The following is a 23,817-nucleotide window of genomic DNA, read 5'->3' as shown; positions in this document are numbered from 1 at the left end:
GTCCCTTTATGATAGTGTACCCATCTAGTTCTCATTCCTCAAGTCTCCTCTGTTGTCTATGCTTACCCTATGGGCTAAGCTGAACCAAGCTGTTACATTTCCAAAATATGCCTCGCTGTCTTTATTCATGCCTTTGCACATGCCATTGACTCTTCCTAGAATGCCCCATTCTCCTTCTCTAGAAAGTCTTCTCTTAACATACTTCTTCCCAAAATAAATTAGGTGTCCTTTCTTAATATGCTTCCAATAACCCCATACAGTATTTATCCCATTCTGTTTTAGATGCCAGTTTGGTTGATGATACATTTCATCTAGTCAGATCTTCCCACTGCCTCTTATAAAGAAAACCAGGAGCCATATTATGATATTCTTGTTCTCTAATTTTTCTGCTGCCCTGATCTTAAACCACTTTCTTCTTCCTTTGTTGACAATTACCCCACCCCTTATTTCTTAATTAGCCCAACAAGATTAGATAGAAATGTATCTACAAAGGATATATGTATATAAATTAACTAGATAACAAAACTTCACACTGAAGTGAACATTCTACAAGTATTTATTTCATTGCTGACCATTAGGTTGCAGCATGCAACTCTCAACAATGAGCTGCCCCTCTCCACTCCTATAGAAGCTCCAAATACTATGGTACCACTATGTAGGTTTTCAGCCTTTCAAAGGCTTTTATTATCAACATCATCATTACTTCAGCAGGAGCCTTTTAGGGACTTAAAAGCACTGATTATCCATAAAAAGTAACTTCATATTTCATGCACAAAATTCCCAATTGGCAGATTTAGGTCCATAAAAGAAAGGAAAAAAATTATTCTAGTTATATAAATTATCAGGAATAAAATAGCATTTCTCCTTGCCTTGTTATAAGGAAATAATATATTTTTCCTTACCAGGAATCAGGATAGTATCTTTGATGATCCCTCAGGGTGATAAAATTGCTTACTGGTTAAAGTTTTTTGCCAAAGATATTAAGAAATAAAAAGTTCGCTCATTTTCCTGTGCAATTTAAAGAAATATTTGCAGTATGTACAGGAATTTTAAGTTATATTGTAGACCCTGGCAATAATATTTAAAAGGCCTATTTTCCCCATTAAAAAATTCTACCTCAGAAGGTAAAAGGAAATCCCCATCATCCCTGAGCAGAAAAGGAAAAAATCATGGGTACTTTAATTAGTTAATAGAAACCACTGTAAATGAGTTATCTATCTCTATCTCCAGAACATTCTCAGAGAATTTACATGAACTAAAACAGGAATGAAGTGCTCTCAGAGACTTTTTCTCAGGTAAATGTATTTAGTAGTTTGAGTAGTTGATCTGCAAAAACTTTAAATTTTATTAACTACATAGATGAATATTTTTTATTTTGAAATTTGAGAATGTCCTAAGAGGATGTCTACAGGATATGAAACTACTGGGTGCAGGAAAATTTTTTAAATGTTAGCAAATTGTGGCAAGAGGAAAACAAACAGTGGAGAAAATTGTGGTAGAGAAAGTAAAGAAGGGGCAGGAGAAAGCTGTAATTATAACCTGGGCCTTCCTTTGTTCTCATGAAGCCAGGGGCCTCTCCATATCCTATACTTGCTCTTACACTAATAACAAACCAAATGCTGCAAAATAAAAGTAATAATGACCCAAACTAATTTAAGTCTTTTGTTTAAGGAGTAAATGAGAGAAACATTTTAGCTTCTTAATCAAGGAGTGCTATAATTTCAAGGCATCTTAATATAATTCACTTACCCTAAAGCAATTGTGCAATAAGCAAATTATAAAAGGAAAACAACAAATTTGTTGTTTTCCTTGTCTACAGGGGCCAATAGACAAGATCTGTGGAGCACAGCAATTAACCTTCACATACTGGACTCTTGTTTAAAAGGCCATCAAAAACTCAGATTACTGAAAATCACAAATGTCACCAACAAAAGGAATGTTGATTAGAGTCCAAAAAAAAAAAAACACCTTCCCAAAGGACTGCCTTCTTTGAAGGAATTTCAGAATGCTAGCACAGGTTGACTAAGTTAAATCTCACTGATGGCTCCATCAGAGAATGAGAATGCCCCAGCCAGTGCTGTTTTTAAAATGCACTGGGAGGGAAAAAACGAAATAACAATCTACTATTCCCTAATATATATGGCCTGGCACCCAGAGAAAGCCTCTGCCCCCGAAAGAGACTTTCTACATAGGGTAAGCTTCATTAAATGAGGTGCAACCTTTCATTTTCAGGACATCTCTTTCCTTGCAAGGTCTTTAGAGGCAGAAGTTCCACTTGGATTCTAATACACATCTCTGTGAGCTCAGTTTCCTGAAAATATACACCTACTGGGTTCTAGGTTCTCCCTTACCAGTGACTGTATTCATTATTTCACAGCCACCAGAATCGGACATACACTATTAACATGATGAAAAATACAGCTACTGCTGCAAGTTTGGCATAAGTGGAACGCATGTTCAAGTACTTCGCATCCTGGCGGTATTTCTTGGACAGACTGGACAAATTGTTAGCCTTTGAATCCAATGCTGTCAAAGAGGAAAAAAGGAAAACATTAATTAGTCCCTGGAAGTATTTTACCGAAAGTATTAAGGCATTAAAAATAACCAAAATGAGCAGCACTGCAACAACCATGAATCTTAAATCATCATTTTTATTTTAAGGCTAACATTGCATATACTAATTAACTGATGATGCTGATCAGATTATGTCTGAATTTTTGAGGCTATATAGTAAGGTGGTTAGAAGTGCAGGTTCTGGCCTCAGACTCTTTGGTTCAGATATCACCTGTACCAGTTATGTGACATTGGTCAAGTCATGTAACCTATTTAAAACCTAGTTTCTTCATCTATAATTGGGGATAATAACAGTAACTATGTCATAAGGTTGTATGTACATGAGATTGCCTGTAAAGTGAGCAATAATGCCTGCACATGATAAATTATAATAATTATTACATGTCAATAATTATTATCTTCATAATCTTCTAATGGTCTGAATCATATTCTCTTATATTTTGAAAAACGATAATGATAATCCATGTAAAACAAACTCAGATAACCAGAAAATTCAATTAACCAAACACAGTCTTAAGCTATACTTCAATGATGACTGCTAACATTTCTAAGATTCTCCACATAGTAGAGACTACTATGAAGTTAAAGCTATCAGGATTTATATTTCAATAGACATAGGAAAGTTGTAACTAAAATACAATAAGTACTACAAAAAAAAAAACCCAAGTAAATTATTTTTAGTATTTTCTGGCAAGTTTTTTCACCCCCAAGGACATTTGTAATGTTGTTATCTTCTTATAACAGTTAACTAAACACTTAGAGAAATAGCCAGATAGACACAAGCTAGACCATATTAAAATATAGGGCATATTTTAATAATAAACACAAACTCTCCATTTGACATAATAAATTCTGATCAAACTTTTCACTTCTTTAAATTTCAGAAAAAACTATTTTGCAATCTGGTTGTTTCTTCCTTAAAGAATGCTTTTGGAATATTTGGAGTTGCTTAATAGAGACTGGTTTTGATTGGGAAACATGGCGTTACTTAATAACACAGGCATGACAGCCATGTTTGAATTAGCAACTGATCACATGAGTAAGAAAAACATCTAGTCACGGAAGAAGAGTCAGGGAGTGAGAAATAACCATGACAATGCACAGGGCATCTTTTTTACAGAGCCTACAAGAATATACACTCCACTGGACAGGGATTTTAAATTACTGTGTTTGCTGCTATATCCTGAATGCCCAGAACAGGGCCTGGTATATAGTTAGTGCTCAATAAACATTTGCTAAATGAATCTAAATCTGCTGAGAATAACTCAGCAGAGGGACAATTATTAGACCCTATGAAACAAGTCATAGTTGAGAGAATTTATATATGAACATTTTGAAATACAGGATAACATAAAGACAAAGCTATTGCTTGGAGAAGTCATTTAACAAATATTTACGTGACAGGCACCATGTGAAGTGCTGAGGATACAACAGTGATCAAAATGTACATGATCCCTGCCTTTAAGGAATTTAGAGTCTTGCATGAGTGATACAAGAAAAATTCCTGTGCCTGTCTACTTTATCCCATATAGGAATTGCAAGTCTGTATGACAAAACCTTACACACTCACTCACTCAAAATTTGGTATTTAAAGAGTGTGAAGGTAAATGAATAACTGCTCACTACTCAAAAAAAGGTTAAAGTTTGTAGTTCATAATAAAAGAAAACTCACTTACTAATGAATATATAGCATGGTTGAACTCAAAAATACTTATTAAGGAACCTATTTGTGACCATTTCTGTGGGGGATATATAAGAAGAATGTGAAACAGATATAAAATACATAAGCACTATCTTTAAAGAGCTTACATGTCCACATTAAACACTTAGGTAATATTTAAATATCAGGTAAATATACATATACTTTTAACCTAATTTTACCTAATTACCTACACTTTTAAAATTATATAAAGGGCTGGGTGTTGTGGCTCATGCCTGTAATCCCAGCACTTTGGGAAGCTGAAGTGAGTGGATTGCTTGAGCCCTGGAGTTTGTGACCAGCCTGAACAACATGGCAAAACCCCATCTCTACTAAGAAAATACAAAAATTAGCCAGGCATGGTGGCACATGCCTGTAGCCCCAGCTACTCAGGAGGATAAGGTGGGAAGATCGCTTGAACCCAGGAGATGGAGGTTGCAGTGAGCCAAGATCGTGCCATTGCACTCCAGCCTGGGCAACAGAACAAGACTCTGTCTCAAAAAAATATATGAAATTATATAAAAATATTTAATTATCCAAATATGTTTGCCTACTTTAATATAAATATATGAAATAGATACTTATGTTATATGGAAATATATTTAATATATATTAAATATATATTTAATATGGTAAGAGGTATTTAATAAATATATTTAAGGTAAATTAGGTAAACACACATACATGTAATATGTGCTAAAACCATTATGTTACTAAGTGCTTTAGGAGTTTAAAGTACAGAAGAGATTAATGTGATACAGGCTATAAGGATCAGAGAAAGGTTCTTTAAAGAGACAGTTCTTATGGAGGTCTTACAGAACAGGTCCAGCATAAGGCAGAATAGACCACTAAGGATAGTAAAGAAGCTGGTGTGGCTACAGAAGAGTGTTTGTGAACTAGAGAATGACAGACATTTGCATCTTCCTTATTTTCCATATGTAGAGCACAATGCCTTACAAATAACAAGCTCTCAATAACAATGGCTGACTGACGGAAAAATAAGTCAGACTGGATCTTATCTTGTAGCCCCAGATTTAAAAGTTTTTCAGAGAGGAATGCCTTGATGAAAATGGCATTTTATAAAGATTGATCTGGCAGCAGTAAAGTCTCCCAAAGAGGCTACTCAAAAAACGACTGCAATACATCGTTGAGTTTTCTCTCATTCATTTCCCTTAATTTATACAAGTTATATAATTTAATTAATTTTGTGAATATCTTAGAAATAATCATTGCTTCTAATATGGATGAGTCCTTTACACTGTTCCAACTCAACAAAAACTAATCATGCTAGGAAAAAAAATATCATATTGGAAGCATTGTAATGTAATGTACTTCTGGGAGATAAATTCTTAACAGTTCTAGGTAGAATCTAATAGCATGAAAGGCACTGCAAAATAAGCTATCCTTGTCTATGGAATGAGAACCATTTCTTCGTAAGACTCATTGCTTTTAGATACCTGAGAGTGCTTCTCCTCGTTGTAACACTTCTTCGATATTGGCCACCATGATCCTCTGTACATCTTGCAATTCAGTGTTGATGGAGCCTAGGTTTCTTCGAGCACGACTGTCAATGTAGAGCTTCTTGGTTTTCTGAATGAAAGTATCTAGAATGATGAAGAAAACTGACCATTTCTTTCATGGCCATCAAAGTACTGAGGTAGGAAATTAAAAGTTCTGAGTTGGCCGGGCGCGGTGGCTCACACCTGTAATCCCAGCACTTTGGGAGGCCAAGGCAGGTGGATCATGAGGTCAGGAAATCGAGACCATCCCGGCTAACACAGTGAAACCCCGTCTCTACTAAAAATATAAAAAGTTAGCCAGGCGTGGCGGCACACGCCTATAATCCCAGCTACTCAGGAGGCTGAGCCAGGAGAATCACTTGAACTTGGGAGGCAGAGGTTGCAGTGAGCCAAGATCACGCCACCACACTTTAGCCTGGGTGACAGAGCAAGACTCTGTCTCAAAAACAAAACAAAAAAAAACCAAAACAGTTCTGAGTTTATTCCTGGATTTGCCACTGTCCATGGTTAACCAAACTCTTGGTTGAATATCAAAATCTAGGCTTTGATTATTTCATTTGTAAGATGTAAAGGTATAATTAGACGACCATTCAGGAGAAATGTCCTTTGAATACCTTTGAGTTAGAAGTATTTGCTATCTAAGGCTGCTATCAGAATCCTTAGAGAAATTAAGACCCACTATAGTAAGCCTTTCCTGAAAACGGAAATGTTCAAACAGTATTCTGAGGACCCTTAGGCTAAGTGTTACTTACCTCTACACATTCCTTAAAAGGATGCTGGTAACACTCTAGCATTATTACAGCCTAACATGGCAAATGGGTTCATGATCATTAAAAAGCTGAGAAACTTTACCTTATTTTCTCTAATATACATTCCCAGTTTCATTCCATTCTTAAACCTCAGGTAAAGCAAATATGTAATAGGGAGTTTTCCAAAATACCAATATAAAACTGAACTGAAGTCTCGGCCAGGCACTGTGTCTCACATGTATAAATCCCAGCATTTTGGGAGGCCAAGATGGGTGGATCACTTGAGGCCAGTAATTCGAGACCAGCCTGGCCAACAAGGCAAAACTCCCATCTCTACCAAAAATACCGAAATTAGCTAGCTGGGCATGGCAGCGTGCACCTCTAGTCCCAGCTATTCAGGAGGCTGAGGCACAAGAATCACTTGAACCTAGGAGGCAGAGGTTGCAGTTAGCCAAAAGCATGCCACTGCACTCCAGCCTGGGCAACAGAGCGAGACTCTGTCTCTAAGTAAATAAATAAATAAATAAAAACTGAAGTCTCATCCATCTTTTGCTCATATCAGTATTTCTCAAAACTATAGGAAGAATGACTTATTATTAAAGATATTTTCAACTTTTGGCAAAAATCTTAATTTAAGTGTGCTGTACCCCTTTCTTTTGCCTCTTTAGATCTCCTCTCTGCCCTCCTGCACCTTGCTTTCTGCACTGGGAAGCTGACTTGGATGAAGCGCCTCAATAGACTCCTTGCTCTGTGCCAGTTAGGTTCAGGCAATGAAGAAGCCCCAACAGTAGGGAAGAAGGAGAACAGACAGTGAGTGATGTCCGGGTATTTATTCCCCTGGCTTCTTTCAGAGAAGGAAATAACCTTCTTCTGGAAGTATCCCTCTACCAAAAGTTACGCTCCTCTCAGGTTGGCCTTCTCTAGAAATTTTCTCCTTTTCAGTTTCAGAAACTGCTCCTCCCCCTTATACATTCAGGCCTAGGGATGGTAACAACCAGTATGCTACTGGTCAGAGGTTACTGTACCTTGTAATTCTCCTACAGCCTAGTCATACCTTTGTATATAATCCCTTAAGCTAATTTGGGTGTGCCATCTGTTTCCTGTATGACCCTGATACATTTGTCTTATTTTTGAGGGAGGTTTATGGGAGTATTACTGTCTATAAAAATAAAATTTGAAAAACTGGACATTATATAAAGCAGCACTTGGAGAGTATATAGTTATGAAACATTAGAGTGTTTTTCCAAAGCAAGATGACCCATTTATCTAGCAAACTTGAAACACTTCAAAAATTCTAAGCCAGTAAAACCAATTTCTCTTTTAACTAAAAATTTCAGCGATATAGCCTGATCCTACTTGTTCTCACTCCCTGTACTTACTGTACTTAGGACATTTCCTTTGATCCCTTACCATCAGATACTTTACCAGGTCTGATTAGTAATTAGTCTTTCTATAATTCTTGTACAAATACAGACACCTATGCTCACTATTCCTGAATGTAGTAAATATTATACCCCAATACCATGAGTACCAGGTATCTTCTATTTCTTTGTTATGTTTTTTTAATTAGAGGATCTTATTCTACTAAAAGAAACAAAACATCATTCTTTCTGATTTCCCAATTCTGATCTCCATAAAATGAGCCTTATTGTGAGTGTGAGTCTGTGGACTGGGGTAAAGAAAAACTCAGCCATTACATGCCAATCAAGTAGATCTTTAGGCACAGTTCCTGTCACATGTGACTCTAAAGAAGAATCAAACCAAATAACAGAAAGGGCAAAAGGCAACAATTTCTATGGGGGAAAGATCAAAAGACTAGAGAAAATTACTTTTCAGAACAAAGCCTTAGTCACTCAAAAAGACAAAAAGAAGTGGAATGGAAAAGGAAGCAGAAGCTAAAACTTCAGCAAGTAAACATCAGAAAAAATGTATAAATATTAAATCAGTGTAACAAATAGCTTCTCCATATTGTTTGCTCCCTTGATAGAGAGAAGTGAGGGGCAAAAACTTACCAAATTCAATAAAGGAATAGGGTCGGGACACAGTGGGCACCTTCTTTCCATGCTGTTCATCAAATTCTGAGTGCAAATCTTCTAGGTAGGCAAAAGCCAACTTCTTAGGGAAGGCAGCTTCACATAAAACCAAATAACACACCCCCTGCTCAATAATGTAGCTGGTGAGACATAAAAAGCAAGACAAAGTTGTCTGTAAAGTAATAGCACTGACAACAGGTTAAAGCAGAATCTCTGTACCATGCAAACTTTTTAAAAAATCTAGCCTAAACACTTTGAGGCTGGCTAAACGAGAGTCAATTTAAAACCGCAAATCCTTGGAATCAGAAAGCAAACATCTTCCCATTATTAGATGTATATTCTTTTTTTTGTTGTTTTTGGTTTTTTTTTTTTTTCTTTTTTTTTTTTGAGACGGAGTCTCGCTCTGTCCCCCGGGCTGGAGTGCAGTGGCATTATCTCGGCTCACTGCAACCTCCGCCTCCCAGGTTCAAGCCATTCTCCTGCCTCAGCCTCCCGAGCAGCTGGGACTACAGGCGTGCGCCACTATGCCCAGCTAATTTTTGTATTTTTAGTAGAGACGGGGTTTCACCATGTTTGTTGGCCAGGATGGTCTTGATATCTTGACCTCGTGATCCGCCCGCCTCAGCCTCCCAAAGTGCTGGGATTACAGGCGTGAGCCACTGCGCCCAGCCTATTAGCCGTATATTCTAAAAGGAGTATTTAGACATATTTATTATAATTTTTCATCCAGTAGATTCTCTTTTTTTTTTTTTTTTTGAGACAGGGCTCTTTCCATCACCCAGATTACCCAGGCTGGAGTGCAGTGGCATGATCTCAGTTACAGCAATCTCTGCCTCCCAGGTTCAGGTGATTCTCACGCCTCAGCTTCACAAATAGCTGGGATTACAGACACCCACCACCACACCCAGCTAATTTTTGTATTTTTAGTAGAGATGGGGTTTCACCATTTTGGCCAGGCTGGTCTGAAACTCGTGACCTCAATCGATCCACCCAATTCAGTCTCCCAAAGTGCTGAGATTACAGTGTAAGCCACCGGACCCAGCCCATTACACAATTCTTCAACTAACATTTTAAACTTTTATTTTAGCTTGAGGATGTATACGTGCGGGTTTGTTACCTGGGTATATTGCGTAATGCCGAGGTTTGGGGTACAAACAATCCCGTCACCCAAGTACTAAGCATACTACCTAATGGTTTTTCAACCCCTGCCCCCTCCTTCCCTCCTCTTCTAGTAAGTCCTCAGTATATTTATGTCCATGAGTGCCCAATGTTTAGCTTATAAACTTATAAATGAGAATATACAGTATTTAGTTTTCTGTTCCTGCATTAATTCACTTAGGTAATGACTTCCAGCTCCATTCATGTTGCTGCAAAGGACATGATTTCATTTCTTTTTACGACTGCATAGTATTCCATACTGTATATATACACTACATTTTCTTTATCCAATCCACCACTAACATGTACCTAGGTTGATATCTTTGCTATTGTGAATAGTGCTGCAATGAATATGCAAGTGCATGATTTTTGGTAGAAAGATTTGTTTCCTTTTGGATATAAACCCATTAATGGGTTTGCTGGGTCTAATGGTAGTTCTGTTTTAAGTTCTTTGAAAAATCTCTAAACTGCTTTCCACAGTGGCTGAATTTACATTCCCACAAACAGTGTATAAGCAATTCCTTTTTCTCCACAGCCTCATCAGCATCTGTTGTTTTTTGACTTTTTAATAATAGCCCTGTGACTGTTGTGAGATGGTATCTTATAGTGGTTTTGATTTGCATTTCTCCAATAATTAGTGATGTGCATTTTTTCATTAGTTTGCTAGCCTCTAGTATGTTCTGAGAAATGTCTGTTCATGTCTTTTGTCCATTTTTTAAATGGGGTTATTTGTTTTTTGCTTAATACTTAAGAGTTTTTCTTGAAAAATTCAGAGTTGTGACTCCATCCACCCTTTGATTCTATATGGTAAACTAGCATACACATATTTAAACTCTTTCCAGCCACAAAGGAAAACACTGGAACTGGAAATTTCTGTGGATAGAAATGTAAGGTTAATGACATAATGTTTACTGGGTACAAGACTAATAAGACTCCTTAATTTACAGTCCAGGAGAACTCTGTAATCAACTGGAAACTTTTCAACAATGGAACTGACTTTCTTTTGTGATGATGAGCGCCCATGCACTCTGGAAGGGGCTATATGATTACACATCTGAGAAATTCTTAGAAAAATGTTAGGCTACTAAGTGGTTTTCCAACTTCTTTTTAGTATACACACACACACATGCAAATATATATATTTATATATGGAATATGTATATATAACAAGCAAAACTTATATTCAGAAGGCCAATGTATGTATCAGATAAAATCAGAGGTTCTTTAGTTTAAGTAGGAGTTTGCAAATATTTTCTCCCATTGTGCAAGTTGTCTCTTCACTGTGTTGTTTCCTTTGCTGTGCAGAAGCTTTTAGTTTAATACAGTCCCATTTGTCTACTTTCTTTTCTGTTGCCTGTGCTTTGAAGTTTTTGCCATAAAGTCTTTGCCCAGGTTCATGTCCTGAAGCATTTCCCCTATGTTTTCTTCTAGTAGTTTTATAGTTTAGGGTCTTATGCTTAAGTCTTTAATCTACTTTAAGTTGATTTTTGTATATGATGAGATAGGGACCTAGTTTCATTCATCTGATGAGGAACTAATATCCAGAACATACGAGGAACTCAAACAACTCAACAGCAAAACCAAAAATAATTCAATTAAAAAGTAGGCAAGGAACAGAATTGACATTTCTCAAAAGACATGCGAATGGCCAAGTATATGAAAAAATGCTCAACATCACTAATCTTCAGGTAAATGTAAATAAAAACCACAATGACATATTATTTCACCCCAGTTAAAATGTCTATTAAAAAGACAAAAGTCAATAAATGCTGTCGAGGATGAAGAGAAAAGAGAACTTTTATACACTATGGAAAACAGTATGGAGGTTTCTCAAAAAACTAAAAACAGAACTACCATACAATCTAGCAATCCCACTGCTGGGTATTTCTCCAAAGGAAAAAAACTCATTATGTTAAAAACTTATCTGTACCCCCATGTTTACGGCAGCACCATTCATAATATCTATGGATAGATAATCAAGAGAAATGTCCATCAAGAGAATAATGGATTTTAAAAGTGTTTTACACACACACACACACACACACACACCATGGAATACTATTCAGCCATAAAAAAGAATGAATTTCTATCATTAGCAACATGGATAAATCTGGACGACATTACGTTAAGTAAAATCAGTCATGCACAGAAAGATAAATATGGCATGTTCTCATTCATATGTAGGAGCCAAAAAAAATTTTTGAGCTCATGGAAGTAGAGAGTAGAATTGTGGGTATTAGAAGTGGGGAAAGGTAGATAGAAGGGGAGGATGGGCAGAGGCAAGTTAATGGATAAAAAATTACAACTGGATAGGAAGAATGAGTTCCGGTGTTCTGCAGAACTGTAGGGTGAATATGGCTAACTATAACTTACCACGTATTTTCAAAAAGCTACAAGATTTTGAAGGTTCACAACACAAAGAAATGATAAATGTTTGAGGTGATGAATATGCTAATTACTCTGATTTGATTACACATTGTATACATGTATTGAAATATCACTCTGTATCCCATAAATATGTATAATTATTACATGTCAACTGAAAATAAAAGGAAAAAATTTAAAACATAAGGAGGAGTTTAGGGGCCCAAAGCATTATATATACTCCCATCCTTGCCCTTTCTATGTGGCTCCTGAGGCATCCTAGGGCTCCATAAAGGATAAAGACTATTATATGATCTCTCAGGCCCCTTAAAATAATATTAATAATACAGCTGTCTTGTTCCTTGCTTGGGCACCTGAGTTAACTGGTCTTTTTGCTTTTAGTCTACACCATCTTCTATACCATCAGTTTTATTCCCAGAGACTACAGATGACCATATTACCCTGCTTACAAACTCTAAGGGTTCCCTAATACCTACAAAATAAAATCATACTCCATGGTATTATATTTACAGCCTTTCAAAACAAGTGTAAGCAACATTCTATCATATATTTTAATAAACCAAATGGCGGACTGTTTTCCAACATGCTAGGTTCTTTACATATTTGTGGACTTCTGCTTATATTGTTTTTTCTAACCGTTAATGCTCTTTTAAATACCTGGAGAAATCCTGTTCATTTTCATATGTTCAATTCTACCATAATTTTTTCTGTGAAACTTCTTTATATATACTCCCCTCCTCTGTCCCATTTCTTCAAACTTACCCCCTACAAATGGGAATTTGTTCCTTCCTTCTCTCTGTTCCCAAAACATTTCATTTAAATCCAATTTACAGCATCTTTTCAATTAAGATATTATAGTATACTTGTTTGAGTATATGTCTCTCTCTGTACTAAGAGAACAGTTTTGTTAAAAGGTATGGACATTAAATGCAGGACTCAATATAAGGTCTGGCAAAGAATAAACCCTTAATAGCTCTTGGATGGAAATAAAGGATGATATGAGATTATGAATGTCCTAAAGGAATCAGGCAGAAGAAAATCTCTTCTCAATTCCATGAGAACTTTCCTAGGTCTTGGTTCTCTAAACCATGATGAGGATACTAGATATTAAGTGAGTGACTATTTTTGGTGTTGAAAATTAGAGTTCTAGAAAATATTTCGGATATTATAAAAATTAATACATCATAAAACATAATGTCCAACATTTTCTTAGCCAATTGCCTAGGGTTTTATTTTTGTTTTGATGTACTTTTTACTTGTCTTTTATAGGTAGAGAATTTTTGTTTTGTTTTTTAAAAGTAAACATAGCAGCTTCCTCCCTGGCCTAAGTTATCTTACTATCTAAGTCCCTAAAATAGCAAAGATTATTTAACTAATCCGTTTTTATTTTCCTCTGATGCTCTTGTACTCTTTTCCTTTTTAATCCTTCCTATTTTGTCAGCTTCAAACTTGGCATGTATTAAACATTAAATACCAATTATTTGTAGATAATTTAAAATCCAATAATGTTCCTTTGAGTCCTCTATCAGCTGTATCGTTTATAACCACTGATTAAGATGCTCTTATCTTTTATAATTCTCTTTTTTCAAAATAATAATAACTAATAATTATTGACTTTTCCCATGTGTGTCAGACAAGATGCTAAATAATACACACAGATTCCCTCACAATCCTCTCAAAACCTCCTATGTTTATTTTCACTACTTTATAGAGGAAACTGAGGCTTAGAGAAGTTATGTGAGCTGCTCAAAGTTACACTGTTAGGAAATGTTTGAGCAAGGGTACTAACCTACACATATCTGGCTCCAAGACAATCCTAAAGCAAGAAGTTATCTATTATTGCATGATGAGCACAGCATTCATTAGACACATGTTAACAGGTTAAATTACTGTAAACATGCTGAAAAAACCAACAAGATGTCCATTTTGTAGAATTAGAGCCAGAGAAGTTGCTCCTCCCAAAAGACACATTTTTAAGTAATCTTTACTTTTTAAAAATTATTATTTTTATCAGGCATTCTGTTACTGTATTTCACACTTAAATGATCATAAAGAAATCAAGATTACACTCACTGAAAAGTCATGGCTCCTGCTTCCAAGGTACATCTGGTAGGGGACTGTTCATTCAACTTTCGAAAGAGTTGCTTAGCCTGACTCTGATACTGTTGAAGGTCCCGGCCAGACTGAAAGAAGACATCTTCATTTAAGAATTTTCCACAAAATGCTCTATCAATTAGTGAGAAGCACCATATTATGAGGACACTCTGAATGAAGTCCTTCATTTACAGGTAAGTAAGATTCATTTTAACGGAGGAAAGACAACCTACTTTCAGAGTACAGAGGAAGACCTAACCCCTACTTCTTCAAGATGATCGCATTAGTTATTTGCTAAGAAGCAAAAGCATATACCTCAAATACACTTAAGCACTCTTAACTTTCAATCCAGTGTTCTTTCCACTATTAGGACAGTACTCTCCTCCTAACCCATTTCATTTGCAGTTATTGGCACAGAACTACACAGCATGTGCTATACTCAGGGGAATATCCTAGGAACAAGATTGGTGAATTTCATTTTTATGTTGGAATATCCAGCAGAACCTTCCACAAGTGTTACAGTTTTTAGCATTTAAACAAAACTAAATGTGTGTACTCGTGACTGCAAATTATTATGAACACTTTGACTGCAATTACGTAAAAATGACCAAGGGTAGAGACAAAGATTAGGATGTCGATACCCTTTACTGAATAAATCTATTTGGTTCCCAAGTTTGGACAGCAAAAGTTTGAATATCGAGGGATATATGCAGACAAAAATGAAAATAATAGCATTCAGATGTTATAATTACAGGTAATATTTTCCTGAACAATTTCTAACTGCTTTTACAATTATTTTTGTTAAAAAGAGGGGGCAAATCTACTGGAAAAAACAGCAGTGTCATTTCAAAAGAAGAAAACCATGCATCTCCAATCTACTAGATCCAACAGGGAAAGGAAGTGCCTGAAGAATGGGAAGCAAATAGACATTGTTTTTCCATCCACATGTGGGGTAGGGGAGCTTTCGGCCAGCTACCCAGCTATAGTCTGAATGTTTGCTGGTATCCCCCACAAAATTCATGTTGAAATCCTAACCCCCCAAAGTGATGGTATTAAGAAGTGGGACCTTTGGGAGGTGATTAAGTCATGAGGGTAGAGCCCTCATGAATGCGATTAGTACCTTTATAAGAGACCCCAGAGGGCTAGCTTGCTCCATCCACCATGTGAGGAAACAGCCAGAAGGTGACATCTATGAACCAGGAATAGGCCCTCAATAGTCACCAAATCTGCTGGTGCTTGATCTTCACCTTGCAGAACTAGAAAAATCAATTTCTGTCGTTTATAAGCCACCCAATTTATGGTATTTTGTATAGTAACCCAGACTAGGACACTGCCATGTGATGCAAAGAAATAATCCTATTTTGGAATTATTTATTTTACATAGAAAGAATAGCCTCCCTTTGGCAGATGTTTAATAACTAAATATTTAAGTAGAAAAGTATTTATGCTAGGGTCTCCCAGGATCTGAGGTCTAACTTTGATAAAGTACAAAGTGATATCTTAAAATTGTAGATAACGTACTGCTAAGCTGATAATAAAAACAAGGAAGCAATAATAAAATGATAAAGTGGCAGATCAGCAAATGTACAATTACAGGATAATAAGATTCTAAGCTATATGTAAAAATGGTGAACTGGAAATTTCAATATGAATAAGAAGGTGAATAAGCATGAGGTGAACCAGGGGAGATAGGCAGAGTCCAGTCGAGGTATTAGTTTGTAGATTTATCTTGTTTAATACCACTGTTATGGCAATTATTTGTTTTATTGACATATATTTGTTATATATTTGAGAAATAGTTCTATATTAACATATGTATGTCTGTATGTATGTACAGTTTTATATATTAAACAGTACTTTATAATAATTATATCAAAATTATCATATTAAACAGTACTACTAATATATGGCCAGCCAGTAAGAGTGAATACCGTCATATGCTTTTAGCCAATAAGAACTAGTGCACAATATTCTATTTTCCTAAATTTGAATGGTACTTACCAATCTTTTTGTTTCCCCAGTGCCATTCTGAAGAGATCTGAACCCACAAGAGTAGATAAAAAGCATGCAAATAATGTTGGGAATGCTACTCAAGTGCCAAGAAAGAATATCAACATAGATCGGTGATTTTCAACCTTGGCTTCAACAATAGAATCATTTGGGGAAATCTCAAAAACAAAACTACTTATGCCCAGTCTCCACCACCAAACCAATTAAGTCAGCATCTTGGAGGTGGGGCTGTGACATCGGTATTTTTTAACATAACTGCAACCACAGGTGTTAAATATAAGTTTTTTGCTAAAGGCAGGTGAGAATCTTAAAAGGACTAGTTGAAGAAACATGGAAAAAATTGCCACTCAGATTGGTACAAATCCTTTGACTTTACAAGAGGCACTGTAAACATTACTGTAACCTGAGAGAAAAACTAACAACTGTATCAACTATAAGAAACTGGCCAAAAGCATTCTGCAATTTCAGGAATTTGCAAACAGCAATGTAAAGACTGCCAATATACAACACTGGGGATGTATTTATAGGGATTATGGTATGCCAACCAACACCTTACCATGCTGGTTCAGTTAGCATTACCATCCTTGAGAACACAATGCTAACACAATCTTCATGGTTAAATAATAATCTTTCTGGCATATTCATACAATGGAATACTATGCAGCCATTAAAACAATGCTGTATAGAGTTTAATGATATGAGAAAATATTCATTAAACGCTGTTAAGTGGAAAAAATTAGGTGAAACAGTCTTACAGTATTACCTATTATTTAATGTTATACACACATACATATGTTTAAGGTCATCCACCAAAATGGATATAATTTGAGTACAGATTATAGTTAATAAACACTGTTAACATTTTGGTCATTTTGCTTTTATGTATTTACTGAACTTTCTATAATATGCACAAATTAATTTTGTAATGTGAAAAATCATGCATTCATTACATATTTGCATCCAGTGTATCGATTATGTGCAATTCTGATCTGTGAACCTTTAAGAAAGGCAAGATGAGGCTGGGTATGGGGGTTCACGCCTGTAATCCCAGTACTTTGCAAGGCCAAGGCAGGTGGATGAGGTCAGGAGTTCAAGATCAGACTGGCCAAGATGCTGAAACCCCATCTCAACTAAAAATACAAAAATTAGCCGGGTAGGGTTGCAGGTGCCTGTAATCCCAGCTACTCGGGAGGCTAAAGCAGGAGAATCATTTGAACCTGGGGACCGGAGGTTGCAGTGAGCTGAGATCACACCACTGCACTCTAGCCTGGGCAACAGAGTGAGACTCCATCTCAAAAAAAAAAAAAAAAAAAAAAAAAGAAGAAGAAAGGCAAGATGGAATTAGAAAAGATTCTTCAGAAATGATCAAATGAAATTATTAAGTGTTCACTTTCTGCCAGCCACTGTTCTGAACACTTTATTTAACTCGTTTATTCTTCATGAGGTGATTAGAATTATTATGTCAATTTTTTACTTGAGAAGTCAAACTTTTTAGCCTCTAAGCTAAAAAGGGAGGAACTAGGATCTGAATGCAGGCAATCTGGCCCTGGAGCCCCTACTCCTAAGCATTATGCTACCCTAACTCTATAATTGAAATTGTTTCAATAGTAGATCCACCTTTTAGGTGAAGTCTTACTATGTAATTCTAACTCATTGGAAATGCTCAAGAAACCATGGGGCAGCTCCGATCTAGATCTCACAAAACAACCTAACCACTGTTTTACATACTGACCTTTAGTTTGCTTTCAAGATCAAAGTCACAAAGGGCCCACAGTTAGCCAGTCCACCTAAAAATATTTAGATATCCTCATTCTGTTTTCTACTTCATCTAGAAAAGATTAATGAAATTTGTATATGATATAATTATGAGATATCTATTAGTAATCCAATAATGCAGTGGATCAGAATAACTGGAAAAACTGTGAAACAAATTTGAGGTTATCCAACAGCAAATGTAGGATTTGGATCTATATATTACAAAAGATAGAAGGTAGTAACTTGACACACAACCACAATACTTTTCATTGCTGTCACCTAAGACTGCTGAACAACTAGTTGTATCAATAACAACTTTTGCCTTCATAGCTCTTATCATTTTTAAATACCCACTGAACTCAGCTGGTCAAAGACCAGCAGCACCAAGAACCAACCACTTTCTTCTAAAAGCAGTTACAATAAGTGGATTAATCAACCCTCAGTGATTGGGAGCATGAGACAATTTAACTGTATAACATGTTATCTGCTTTCTTGGAGCTTCCTGCTGCCTATTTGGTGAGATCTAACACTTTTTTCAAGTCTGGACTGCCCTTCACGATGCCAGAGGAAAATGAAAGAAAATACAATAATTTTGAGGCAGAACAGAAAGGTAGATAAAAAAATTGCAAAAATCCTAAAAGGAGAAACATGCCATAAAAGGAATGAGGAAAAAAGATAAACAGGGTATCAGTTAGGGAGTCCACATTTGAGAAGAAAAGCTCATCTCTCTTCCTGCCCTAAGTCTAAATTTTCAGTTAAACACAGAGGAAACACCCTGTATAAAATACTCTGTCTACATTATTTTGTAAATTTTACTCTCTATTGTATTATCTGAATAACTGTCCATCTTCAGTAATATGGCAGCTTGTACAGGCACCTAGTAAATACCTAAAATATGATATCTATTATAAGTGTAAATACTGAAAGTACACTGATAAGAAAACAAAAACATACAAAAATGAAAATACATTGAATTATCTGGCCTGGACAATTAAGGTGATTAAATATAAAACTGTTTGGTTGAGATATCTGTTTATTAAAAAGTTATTCCTGGACTCCTAAGAGGTAAGACATCATTAAAAGGCCTTAGAACAAGGCAGTGAAGTACAGTGGTTAGGCACTAAAGTACAGTGGTTATTAAGTTTTTGTCTGAGTCAACAAAAAATTAATAAAAACCACTGGGTCTCAATTGGGGTGATTTTGCCCCCATGAGACATTTAGCAATGTCTAGAAATATTTTTGTCATCATACAAACAAAGAAAGTGGGGAAGGGTGGTGGTACTACTGGCATCTGGAGGGTAGAGGCCAGGAATATTGCTGGACCTCCTACACAATATACAGAACAGTCCCCAATAACAAAGAATTATCCATCCCCAAATGTCAACAGTGCCAAGGGGAAAAACCCTGATGAAAAATTTCATTATGCCACTTATTAGCTGTGAATTTAGGCAAGTGATCTATCCTCTCTAAGCCTCAGAGCTTCCTTATCTATAATTGGAGATTTTAATAGTACCTGTTCTAATATGGTAGTATGAGGATTAAATAAAAAAATGAACTTAATAGGCTTAGCACAGTGTTTGGTATGTAGTAGGCGCTTTTATAAATGTTCTGTATACTATTAAAATAGTAAAAGTAAGCCTAAGATTCAGATCTTTACAGACATTAAAAGTTTAGGCAAACTTTATTATTCAAAGTCAAAATTCCTAAAGGAAAATACTATGGCACTACAATCACAAAAATATTTGTGTGTAAAATTTCTTTCCTTGTCAATTAAACAAAGCAACCCATCTTGATAAACCAATATGAAATCAATACCAAATTTATAATTAAAAAACAATAAATCAATTAATTTTTCAATAAAGTATCACGGCAGAGAGTAGGGGCCACTAATATTAAGTAGACTTTCAAGTTCACTTTGTATTCTTTGCCAACACTGGAATTCAATGCAATGATTTAAAAATTGACCAGATTCCATCCCCGCTACCCCTAACATACAGCCACCCACTGTAGGAAAACTATTTTTTAGTCAAACTACACATCCTTCAAGGATATTTCCCTGCACTATCTACTTTGTTCAAATCATATTCCTAGGTTCATTTGAACAATTACACTCCTTCTGCAGGATGGTCCTAGAGTATTCCTGAAAAACATTTCACATTAGCAAATCGGGGTATGTTAAATTGTTCACAGTTTATTTCAAAGATTAGACTTTGTTTTTATGTAATGAATAGAATATATTTCACTTAGCATGACCTGCAACTTTATTATCTGTATCACCACTCTCCTAAAAGTGAAAGTAACTATATTTCCAAATCAAACCTAAAAAGGCATATAACCAAATAGAATAGTTCCTTACTACTGGATCCTACTGTTACCTTAGTGTCATACCTTCTGGGAAGACTTTCCTGATTTCCTAAAACCAACTTAGATATATTTTCCATGTTCAAGCACAAAACCCTCTTCCTTCTCCTTAGCAGTTAAACTACATTTTAATAGTTTGTTGGTTATCTGATTTTTCCACTAGACTGTAAGCTCCACAAAGGTAGAGACTGTGTACTCTAACTCCCTGCATTAACACTATGCCTGGCACATTTGATGTGCTCAGTAAAAATTTTTTGCATTAATATATGAATGAAAAGTCCAACAGAAGAAATGTGCAAACTATTTTTTCAATATCTCATCTTTTTTTAAGGCTCAAGGTTTTACTTAGACTGTATGGAAAAGTAAAATAAAATTGATCACTTTAAACAAATTATATAAATTCCATTCTCAGCTTTGTCTTCAGAACCTCCCAAGCTTGCTCCAGAAACTTGTCTTACTTCAGAAATTTCCACTGTGTTTCTAAAACACGAAACAGCTTTCTTTTAAGACATCTGGAGTTGGTGCTGTTTTTAATCAGTTCAGTATACTTTTGAGCACCTACTAGCATAAAGCAGCTATTGTAAAAGGTATGGATAACAAAGAGATGATTAAGACCCGTCGTTTGCCCGCTAGGAAACTCAAGTTATTGAAAGACAAAGAAAAAAATAAGTTACAATGTATTGCAGGAATGTGGTGCGGCGTATTGGAGAAGGTGGGAACTGGGGATAATCCTGAAAGAATGTGATGTACTGAACTTTAACAGGTGCTTTTATGTGGCAATATTACCTCACCCACTTTCAAAAGATGTCAGCAAGCTAGGTCAAGGATCAGGTGCCACGTTATAGAGTTGAAGAACTTGGCTGATTTTTTCCCAGGATTTATCCATCAGCAGTCCTATTAGCAGCAGAAAATTAGAAATCCTGAATTTTAACAAAGTCCCTAAAGAGTCAAAGAACACTGGGTGATCACAATCAACCAAAGCTACCACTTCTCCAGAGCGTTTTTCGAAAGAGAAACAGCTAACACAAAAAACTTAACTCCTCCTTCAGGAAAGATTTCCTCTCGCCGGTAGTCTCTCCTACACCAAAAGATAAAAGCGCACTTCAGAGAGGTCGGGAGTGCCCGGGAAGTCACAAAGGTCTCCCGGTCCTAGGAAGGAATCCGATGCTGAGGGCAAAGCGCGCTGACAGAGACTTGGGGTCGCGGGTCGTGAGTAAGCAGCTCACCTGTTCGTCCTCCTGCATCGAGGCGGCCAGCGGGAGCCCGTCCGCCACTCGGGCGATCATTGTTAGCAACACCATCTTCACAAACTACAGGGATCCAACACTGGCCCGGAAGGCCGTTGGCGCCGTCCTCACTTCCTCCGCCGCGACAACAGTTATACCCTATGGCTCAGTTACCGGAGATCCAGCTGCTTGCGTCTCCGCTTCCCGCTGAGGTGGCCGGAAACAGCGCAAGAGCTTTCCACTACCGGTCCCCAGAATTGGCTTCCCTCAGAGAACCACAGCTATCAGAACACTGGTTCCGCGATCTGCCTTCCACCTTCTTAACTTCCAAGGTCTGGCCGGGTTTTCTGAATTTGAGGCTTCGAATAAGCCTCGCCCTTTGAGAGGCCATTGCACCCAAGCTGAATCGGAATTTTCTAGTTCCTGAAACTAAGTCTTGGGAGAGAGCTGGGAAGGAGGGTGGGAGTTAATGGGTAATCCCCATTAACCACTAACCGTTAACCATGAAGGGTATGTAAAAAAAGGAAAACCCTGAAAATTAGGCTATTTTCATATTTATTTTTTTCTGTTTTCTATGTTATATATTCTATAAAATGTTCTATATTTATATATTTCTAGACAAAGATTTTTGTCTATTTTTGCTTGTTTCTTTATGCGGTATCCCCACCAGGCTCCTTAAACAGTTTATGGTAAGAAGTCAATAAATATGTGTTGTATGTGTGAATAAATGAACAAGTACAGGACATCTTGTACCACCTAGGTCAGTCACCTACAAAAAGCTAGGATCAGGCCGGGCGCGGTGGCTCACGCCTGTAATCCGAGCACTTTGGGAGGCCGAGGCGGGCGGATCACGAGGTCAGGAGATCGAGACCATCCTGGCTAACATGGTGAAACCCCGTCTCTACTAAAAAAACACAAAAAAATTAGCCGGGCGCGGTGGCGGACGCCTGTGGTCCCAGCTACTCCAGAGGCTGAGGCAGAATGGCGTGAACCCGGGAGGCGGAGCTTGCAGTGAACCGAGGTTGCGCCGCTGTACTCCAGCCTGGGCAACAGAGCGACACTCTGTCTCTAAATAAATAAATAAATAAATAAATAAATAAATAAATAAATAAAATAAAAACTAGGATCTCTGATATATCTAGGTGTTCCCATCTCTTTGTTTTTTGGTGTCCCCATCTCTAAAGTGGGGATATGATCGGCCTTTCAGGGTTTTAATGAATATTAGATGAGAAAATCTAGGTGCAAGGGTTTCAAAAGCTAAAAAAAGAATTATACAAATGCTTTTATTTATCATTGCTTAATAATGACTACTCTTTATTAAGTGCTTACAGTTAGTTGTCGCATTAATAGAAAAACTGTTAAGTATGTTCTAGATATTAGTTAAGCAACCCAGTAAGCTTGTTTAGTATTATATCTCCACTTTGTAGTTGAGAGGAAAGCCTCGGAGAGCTAGCAGTGATGGGAACAGGATTTGAGCTCAGGTTCAACTTCAAATCCTGATGTGATTCTGTCTTAACTTGTACCCATTAATTAAAGAGCTCAGGCTTTTGTTACCTTTTATATTGGCCTTCAGCATTAGACGAAAACTAATATTTTTGTGTGGCATTTTCTTTATTAAAAAGATTTTTATTTCAATAGCTTTTGGGTTACAAGTAGGTTTTTGTTACATAGATGAATTATATAGTGGTGAAAGCTGAGATTTTAGTGCACCCATCACCCGAGTTGCGTACATTTTACTTAATAAGTAGTTTTTTAACCCTAGGTCCCTTCCCACCCTCCGCCTTCTAAGTCTCTAAAGTCCATTATATCACTCTGTATACCTTTGTGTACTCATAGCTTAGCTCACACTTAAGTGAGAACATACGGTTTTTGGTTTTCCACTCCTGAGTTACTTCACTTAGAATAATGGCCTCCAGCTCCATCCAAGTTAGTGCAAAATACATTATTTCACTCCTTTTTATGGCTGGGTAGTATTCCATGGTGTGTGTGTGTGTGTGTGTGTGTGTGTGTGTGTGTATCACATTTTCTTTATCCACTCATTAGTTGACGGGCACTTAGGTTGGTTCCACATCTTTGCAATTGTGAATTATGCTGCTAAGAAAACTAATATTATTTAATGATAGACTTTTGAGACCAAAACCCAATAAGACCTAGTGATTGACTCCACATGAAAGATGAAGGACTACAATAAATAAGACAAAAAAAATTGTGCTATTAACAGAGACAGAAAGTGGAATGGAAGTGAATCCTTGT

At 36.6% G+C, this 23,817-nt stretch overlaps 1 protein-coding gene across 1 annotated transcript; it reads right to left on the bottom strand.

Moving 5' to 3' along the window:
- Nucleotides 1-538: 538 nt before the first annotated feature.
- On the bottom strand, nt 539-22,607 carry LOC117978210 (vesicle-trafficking protein SEC22b). The gene is made up of 5 exons (XM_034951072.3): nt 21,565-22,607; nt 14,192-14,301; nt 8,555-8,715; nt 5,731-5,877; nt 539-2,526 (listed from the first exon to the last, which is right to left on the bottom strand). The coding sequence occupies exons 1-5, from the start codon at nt 21,637-21,639 to the stop codon at nt 2,372-2,374; spliced, it is 648 nt and encodes a 215-aa protein (XP_034806963.1). The 5' UTR covers nt 21,640-22,607; the 3' UTR covers nt 539-2,371.
- Nucleotides 22,608-23,817: the final 1,210 nt, after the last annotated feature.

The sequence above is a fragment of the Pan paniscus genome, chromosome 1, assembly GCF_029289425.2.
Source record: "Pan paniscus chromosome 1, NHGRI_mPanPan1-v2.0_pri, whole genome shotgun sequence".
Lineage (NCBI taxonomy): Eukaryota > Metazoa > Chordata > Mammalia > Primates > Hominidae > Pan > Pan paniscus.
Note: the sequence above shows the minus strand (reverse complement) of the source record. Positions and strands in the feature narration are given on the sequence as shown.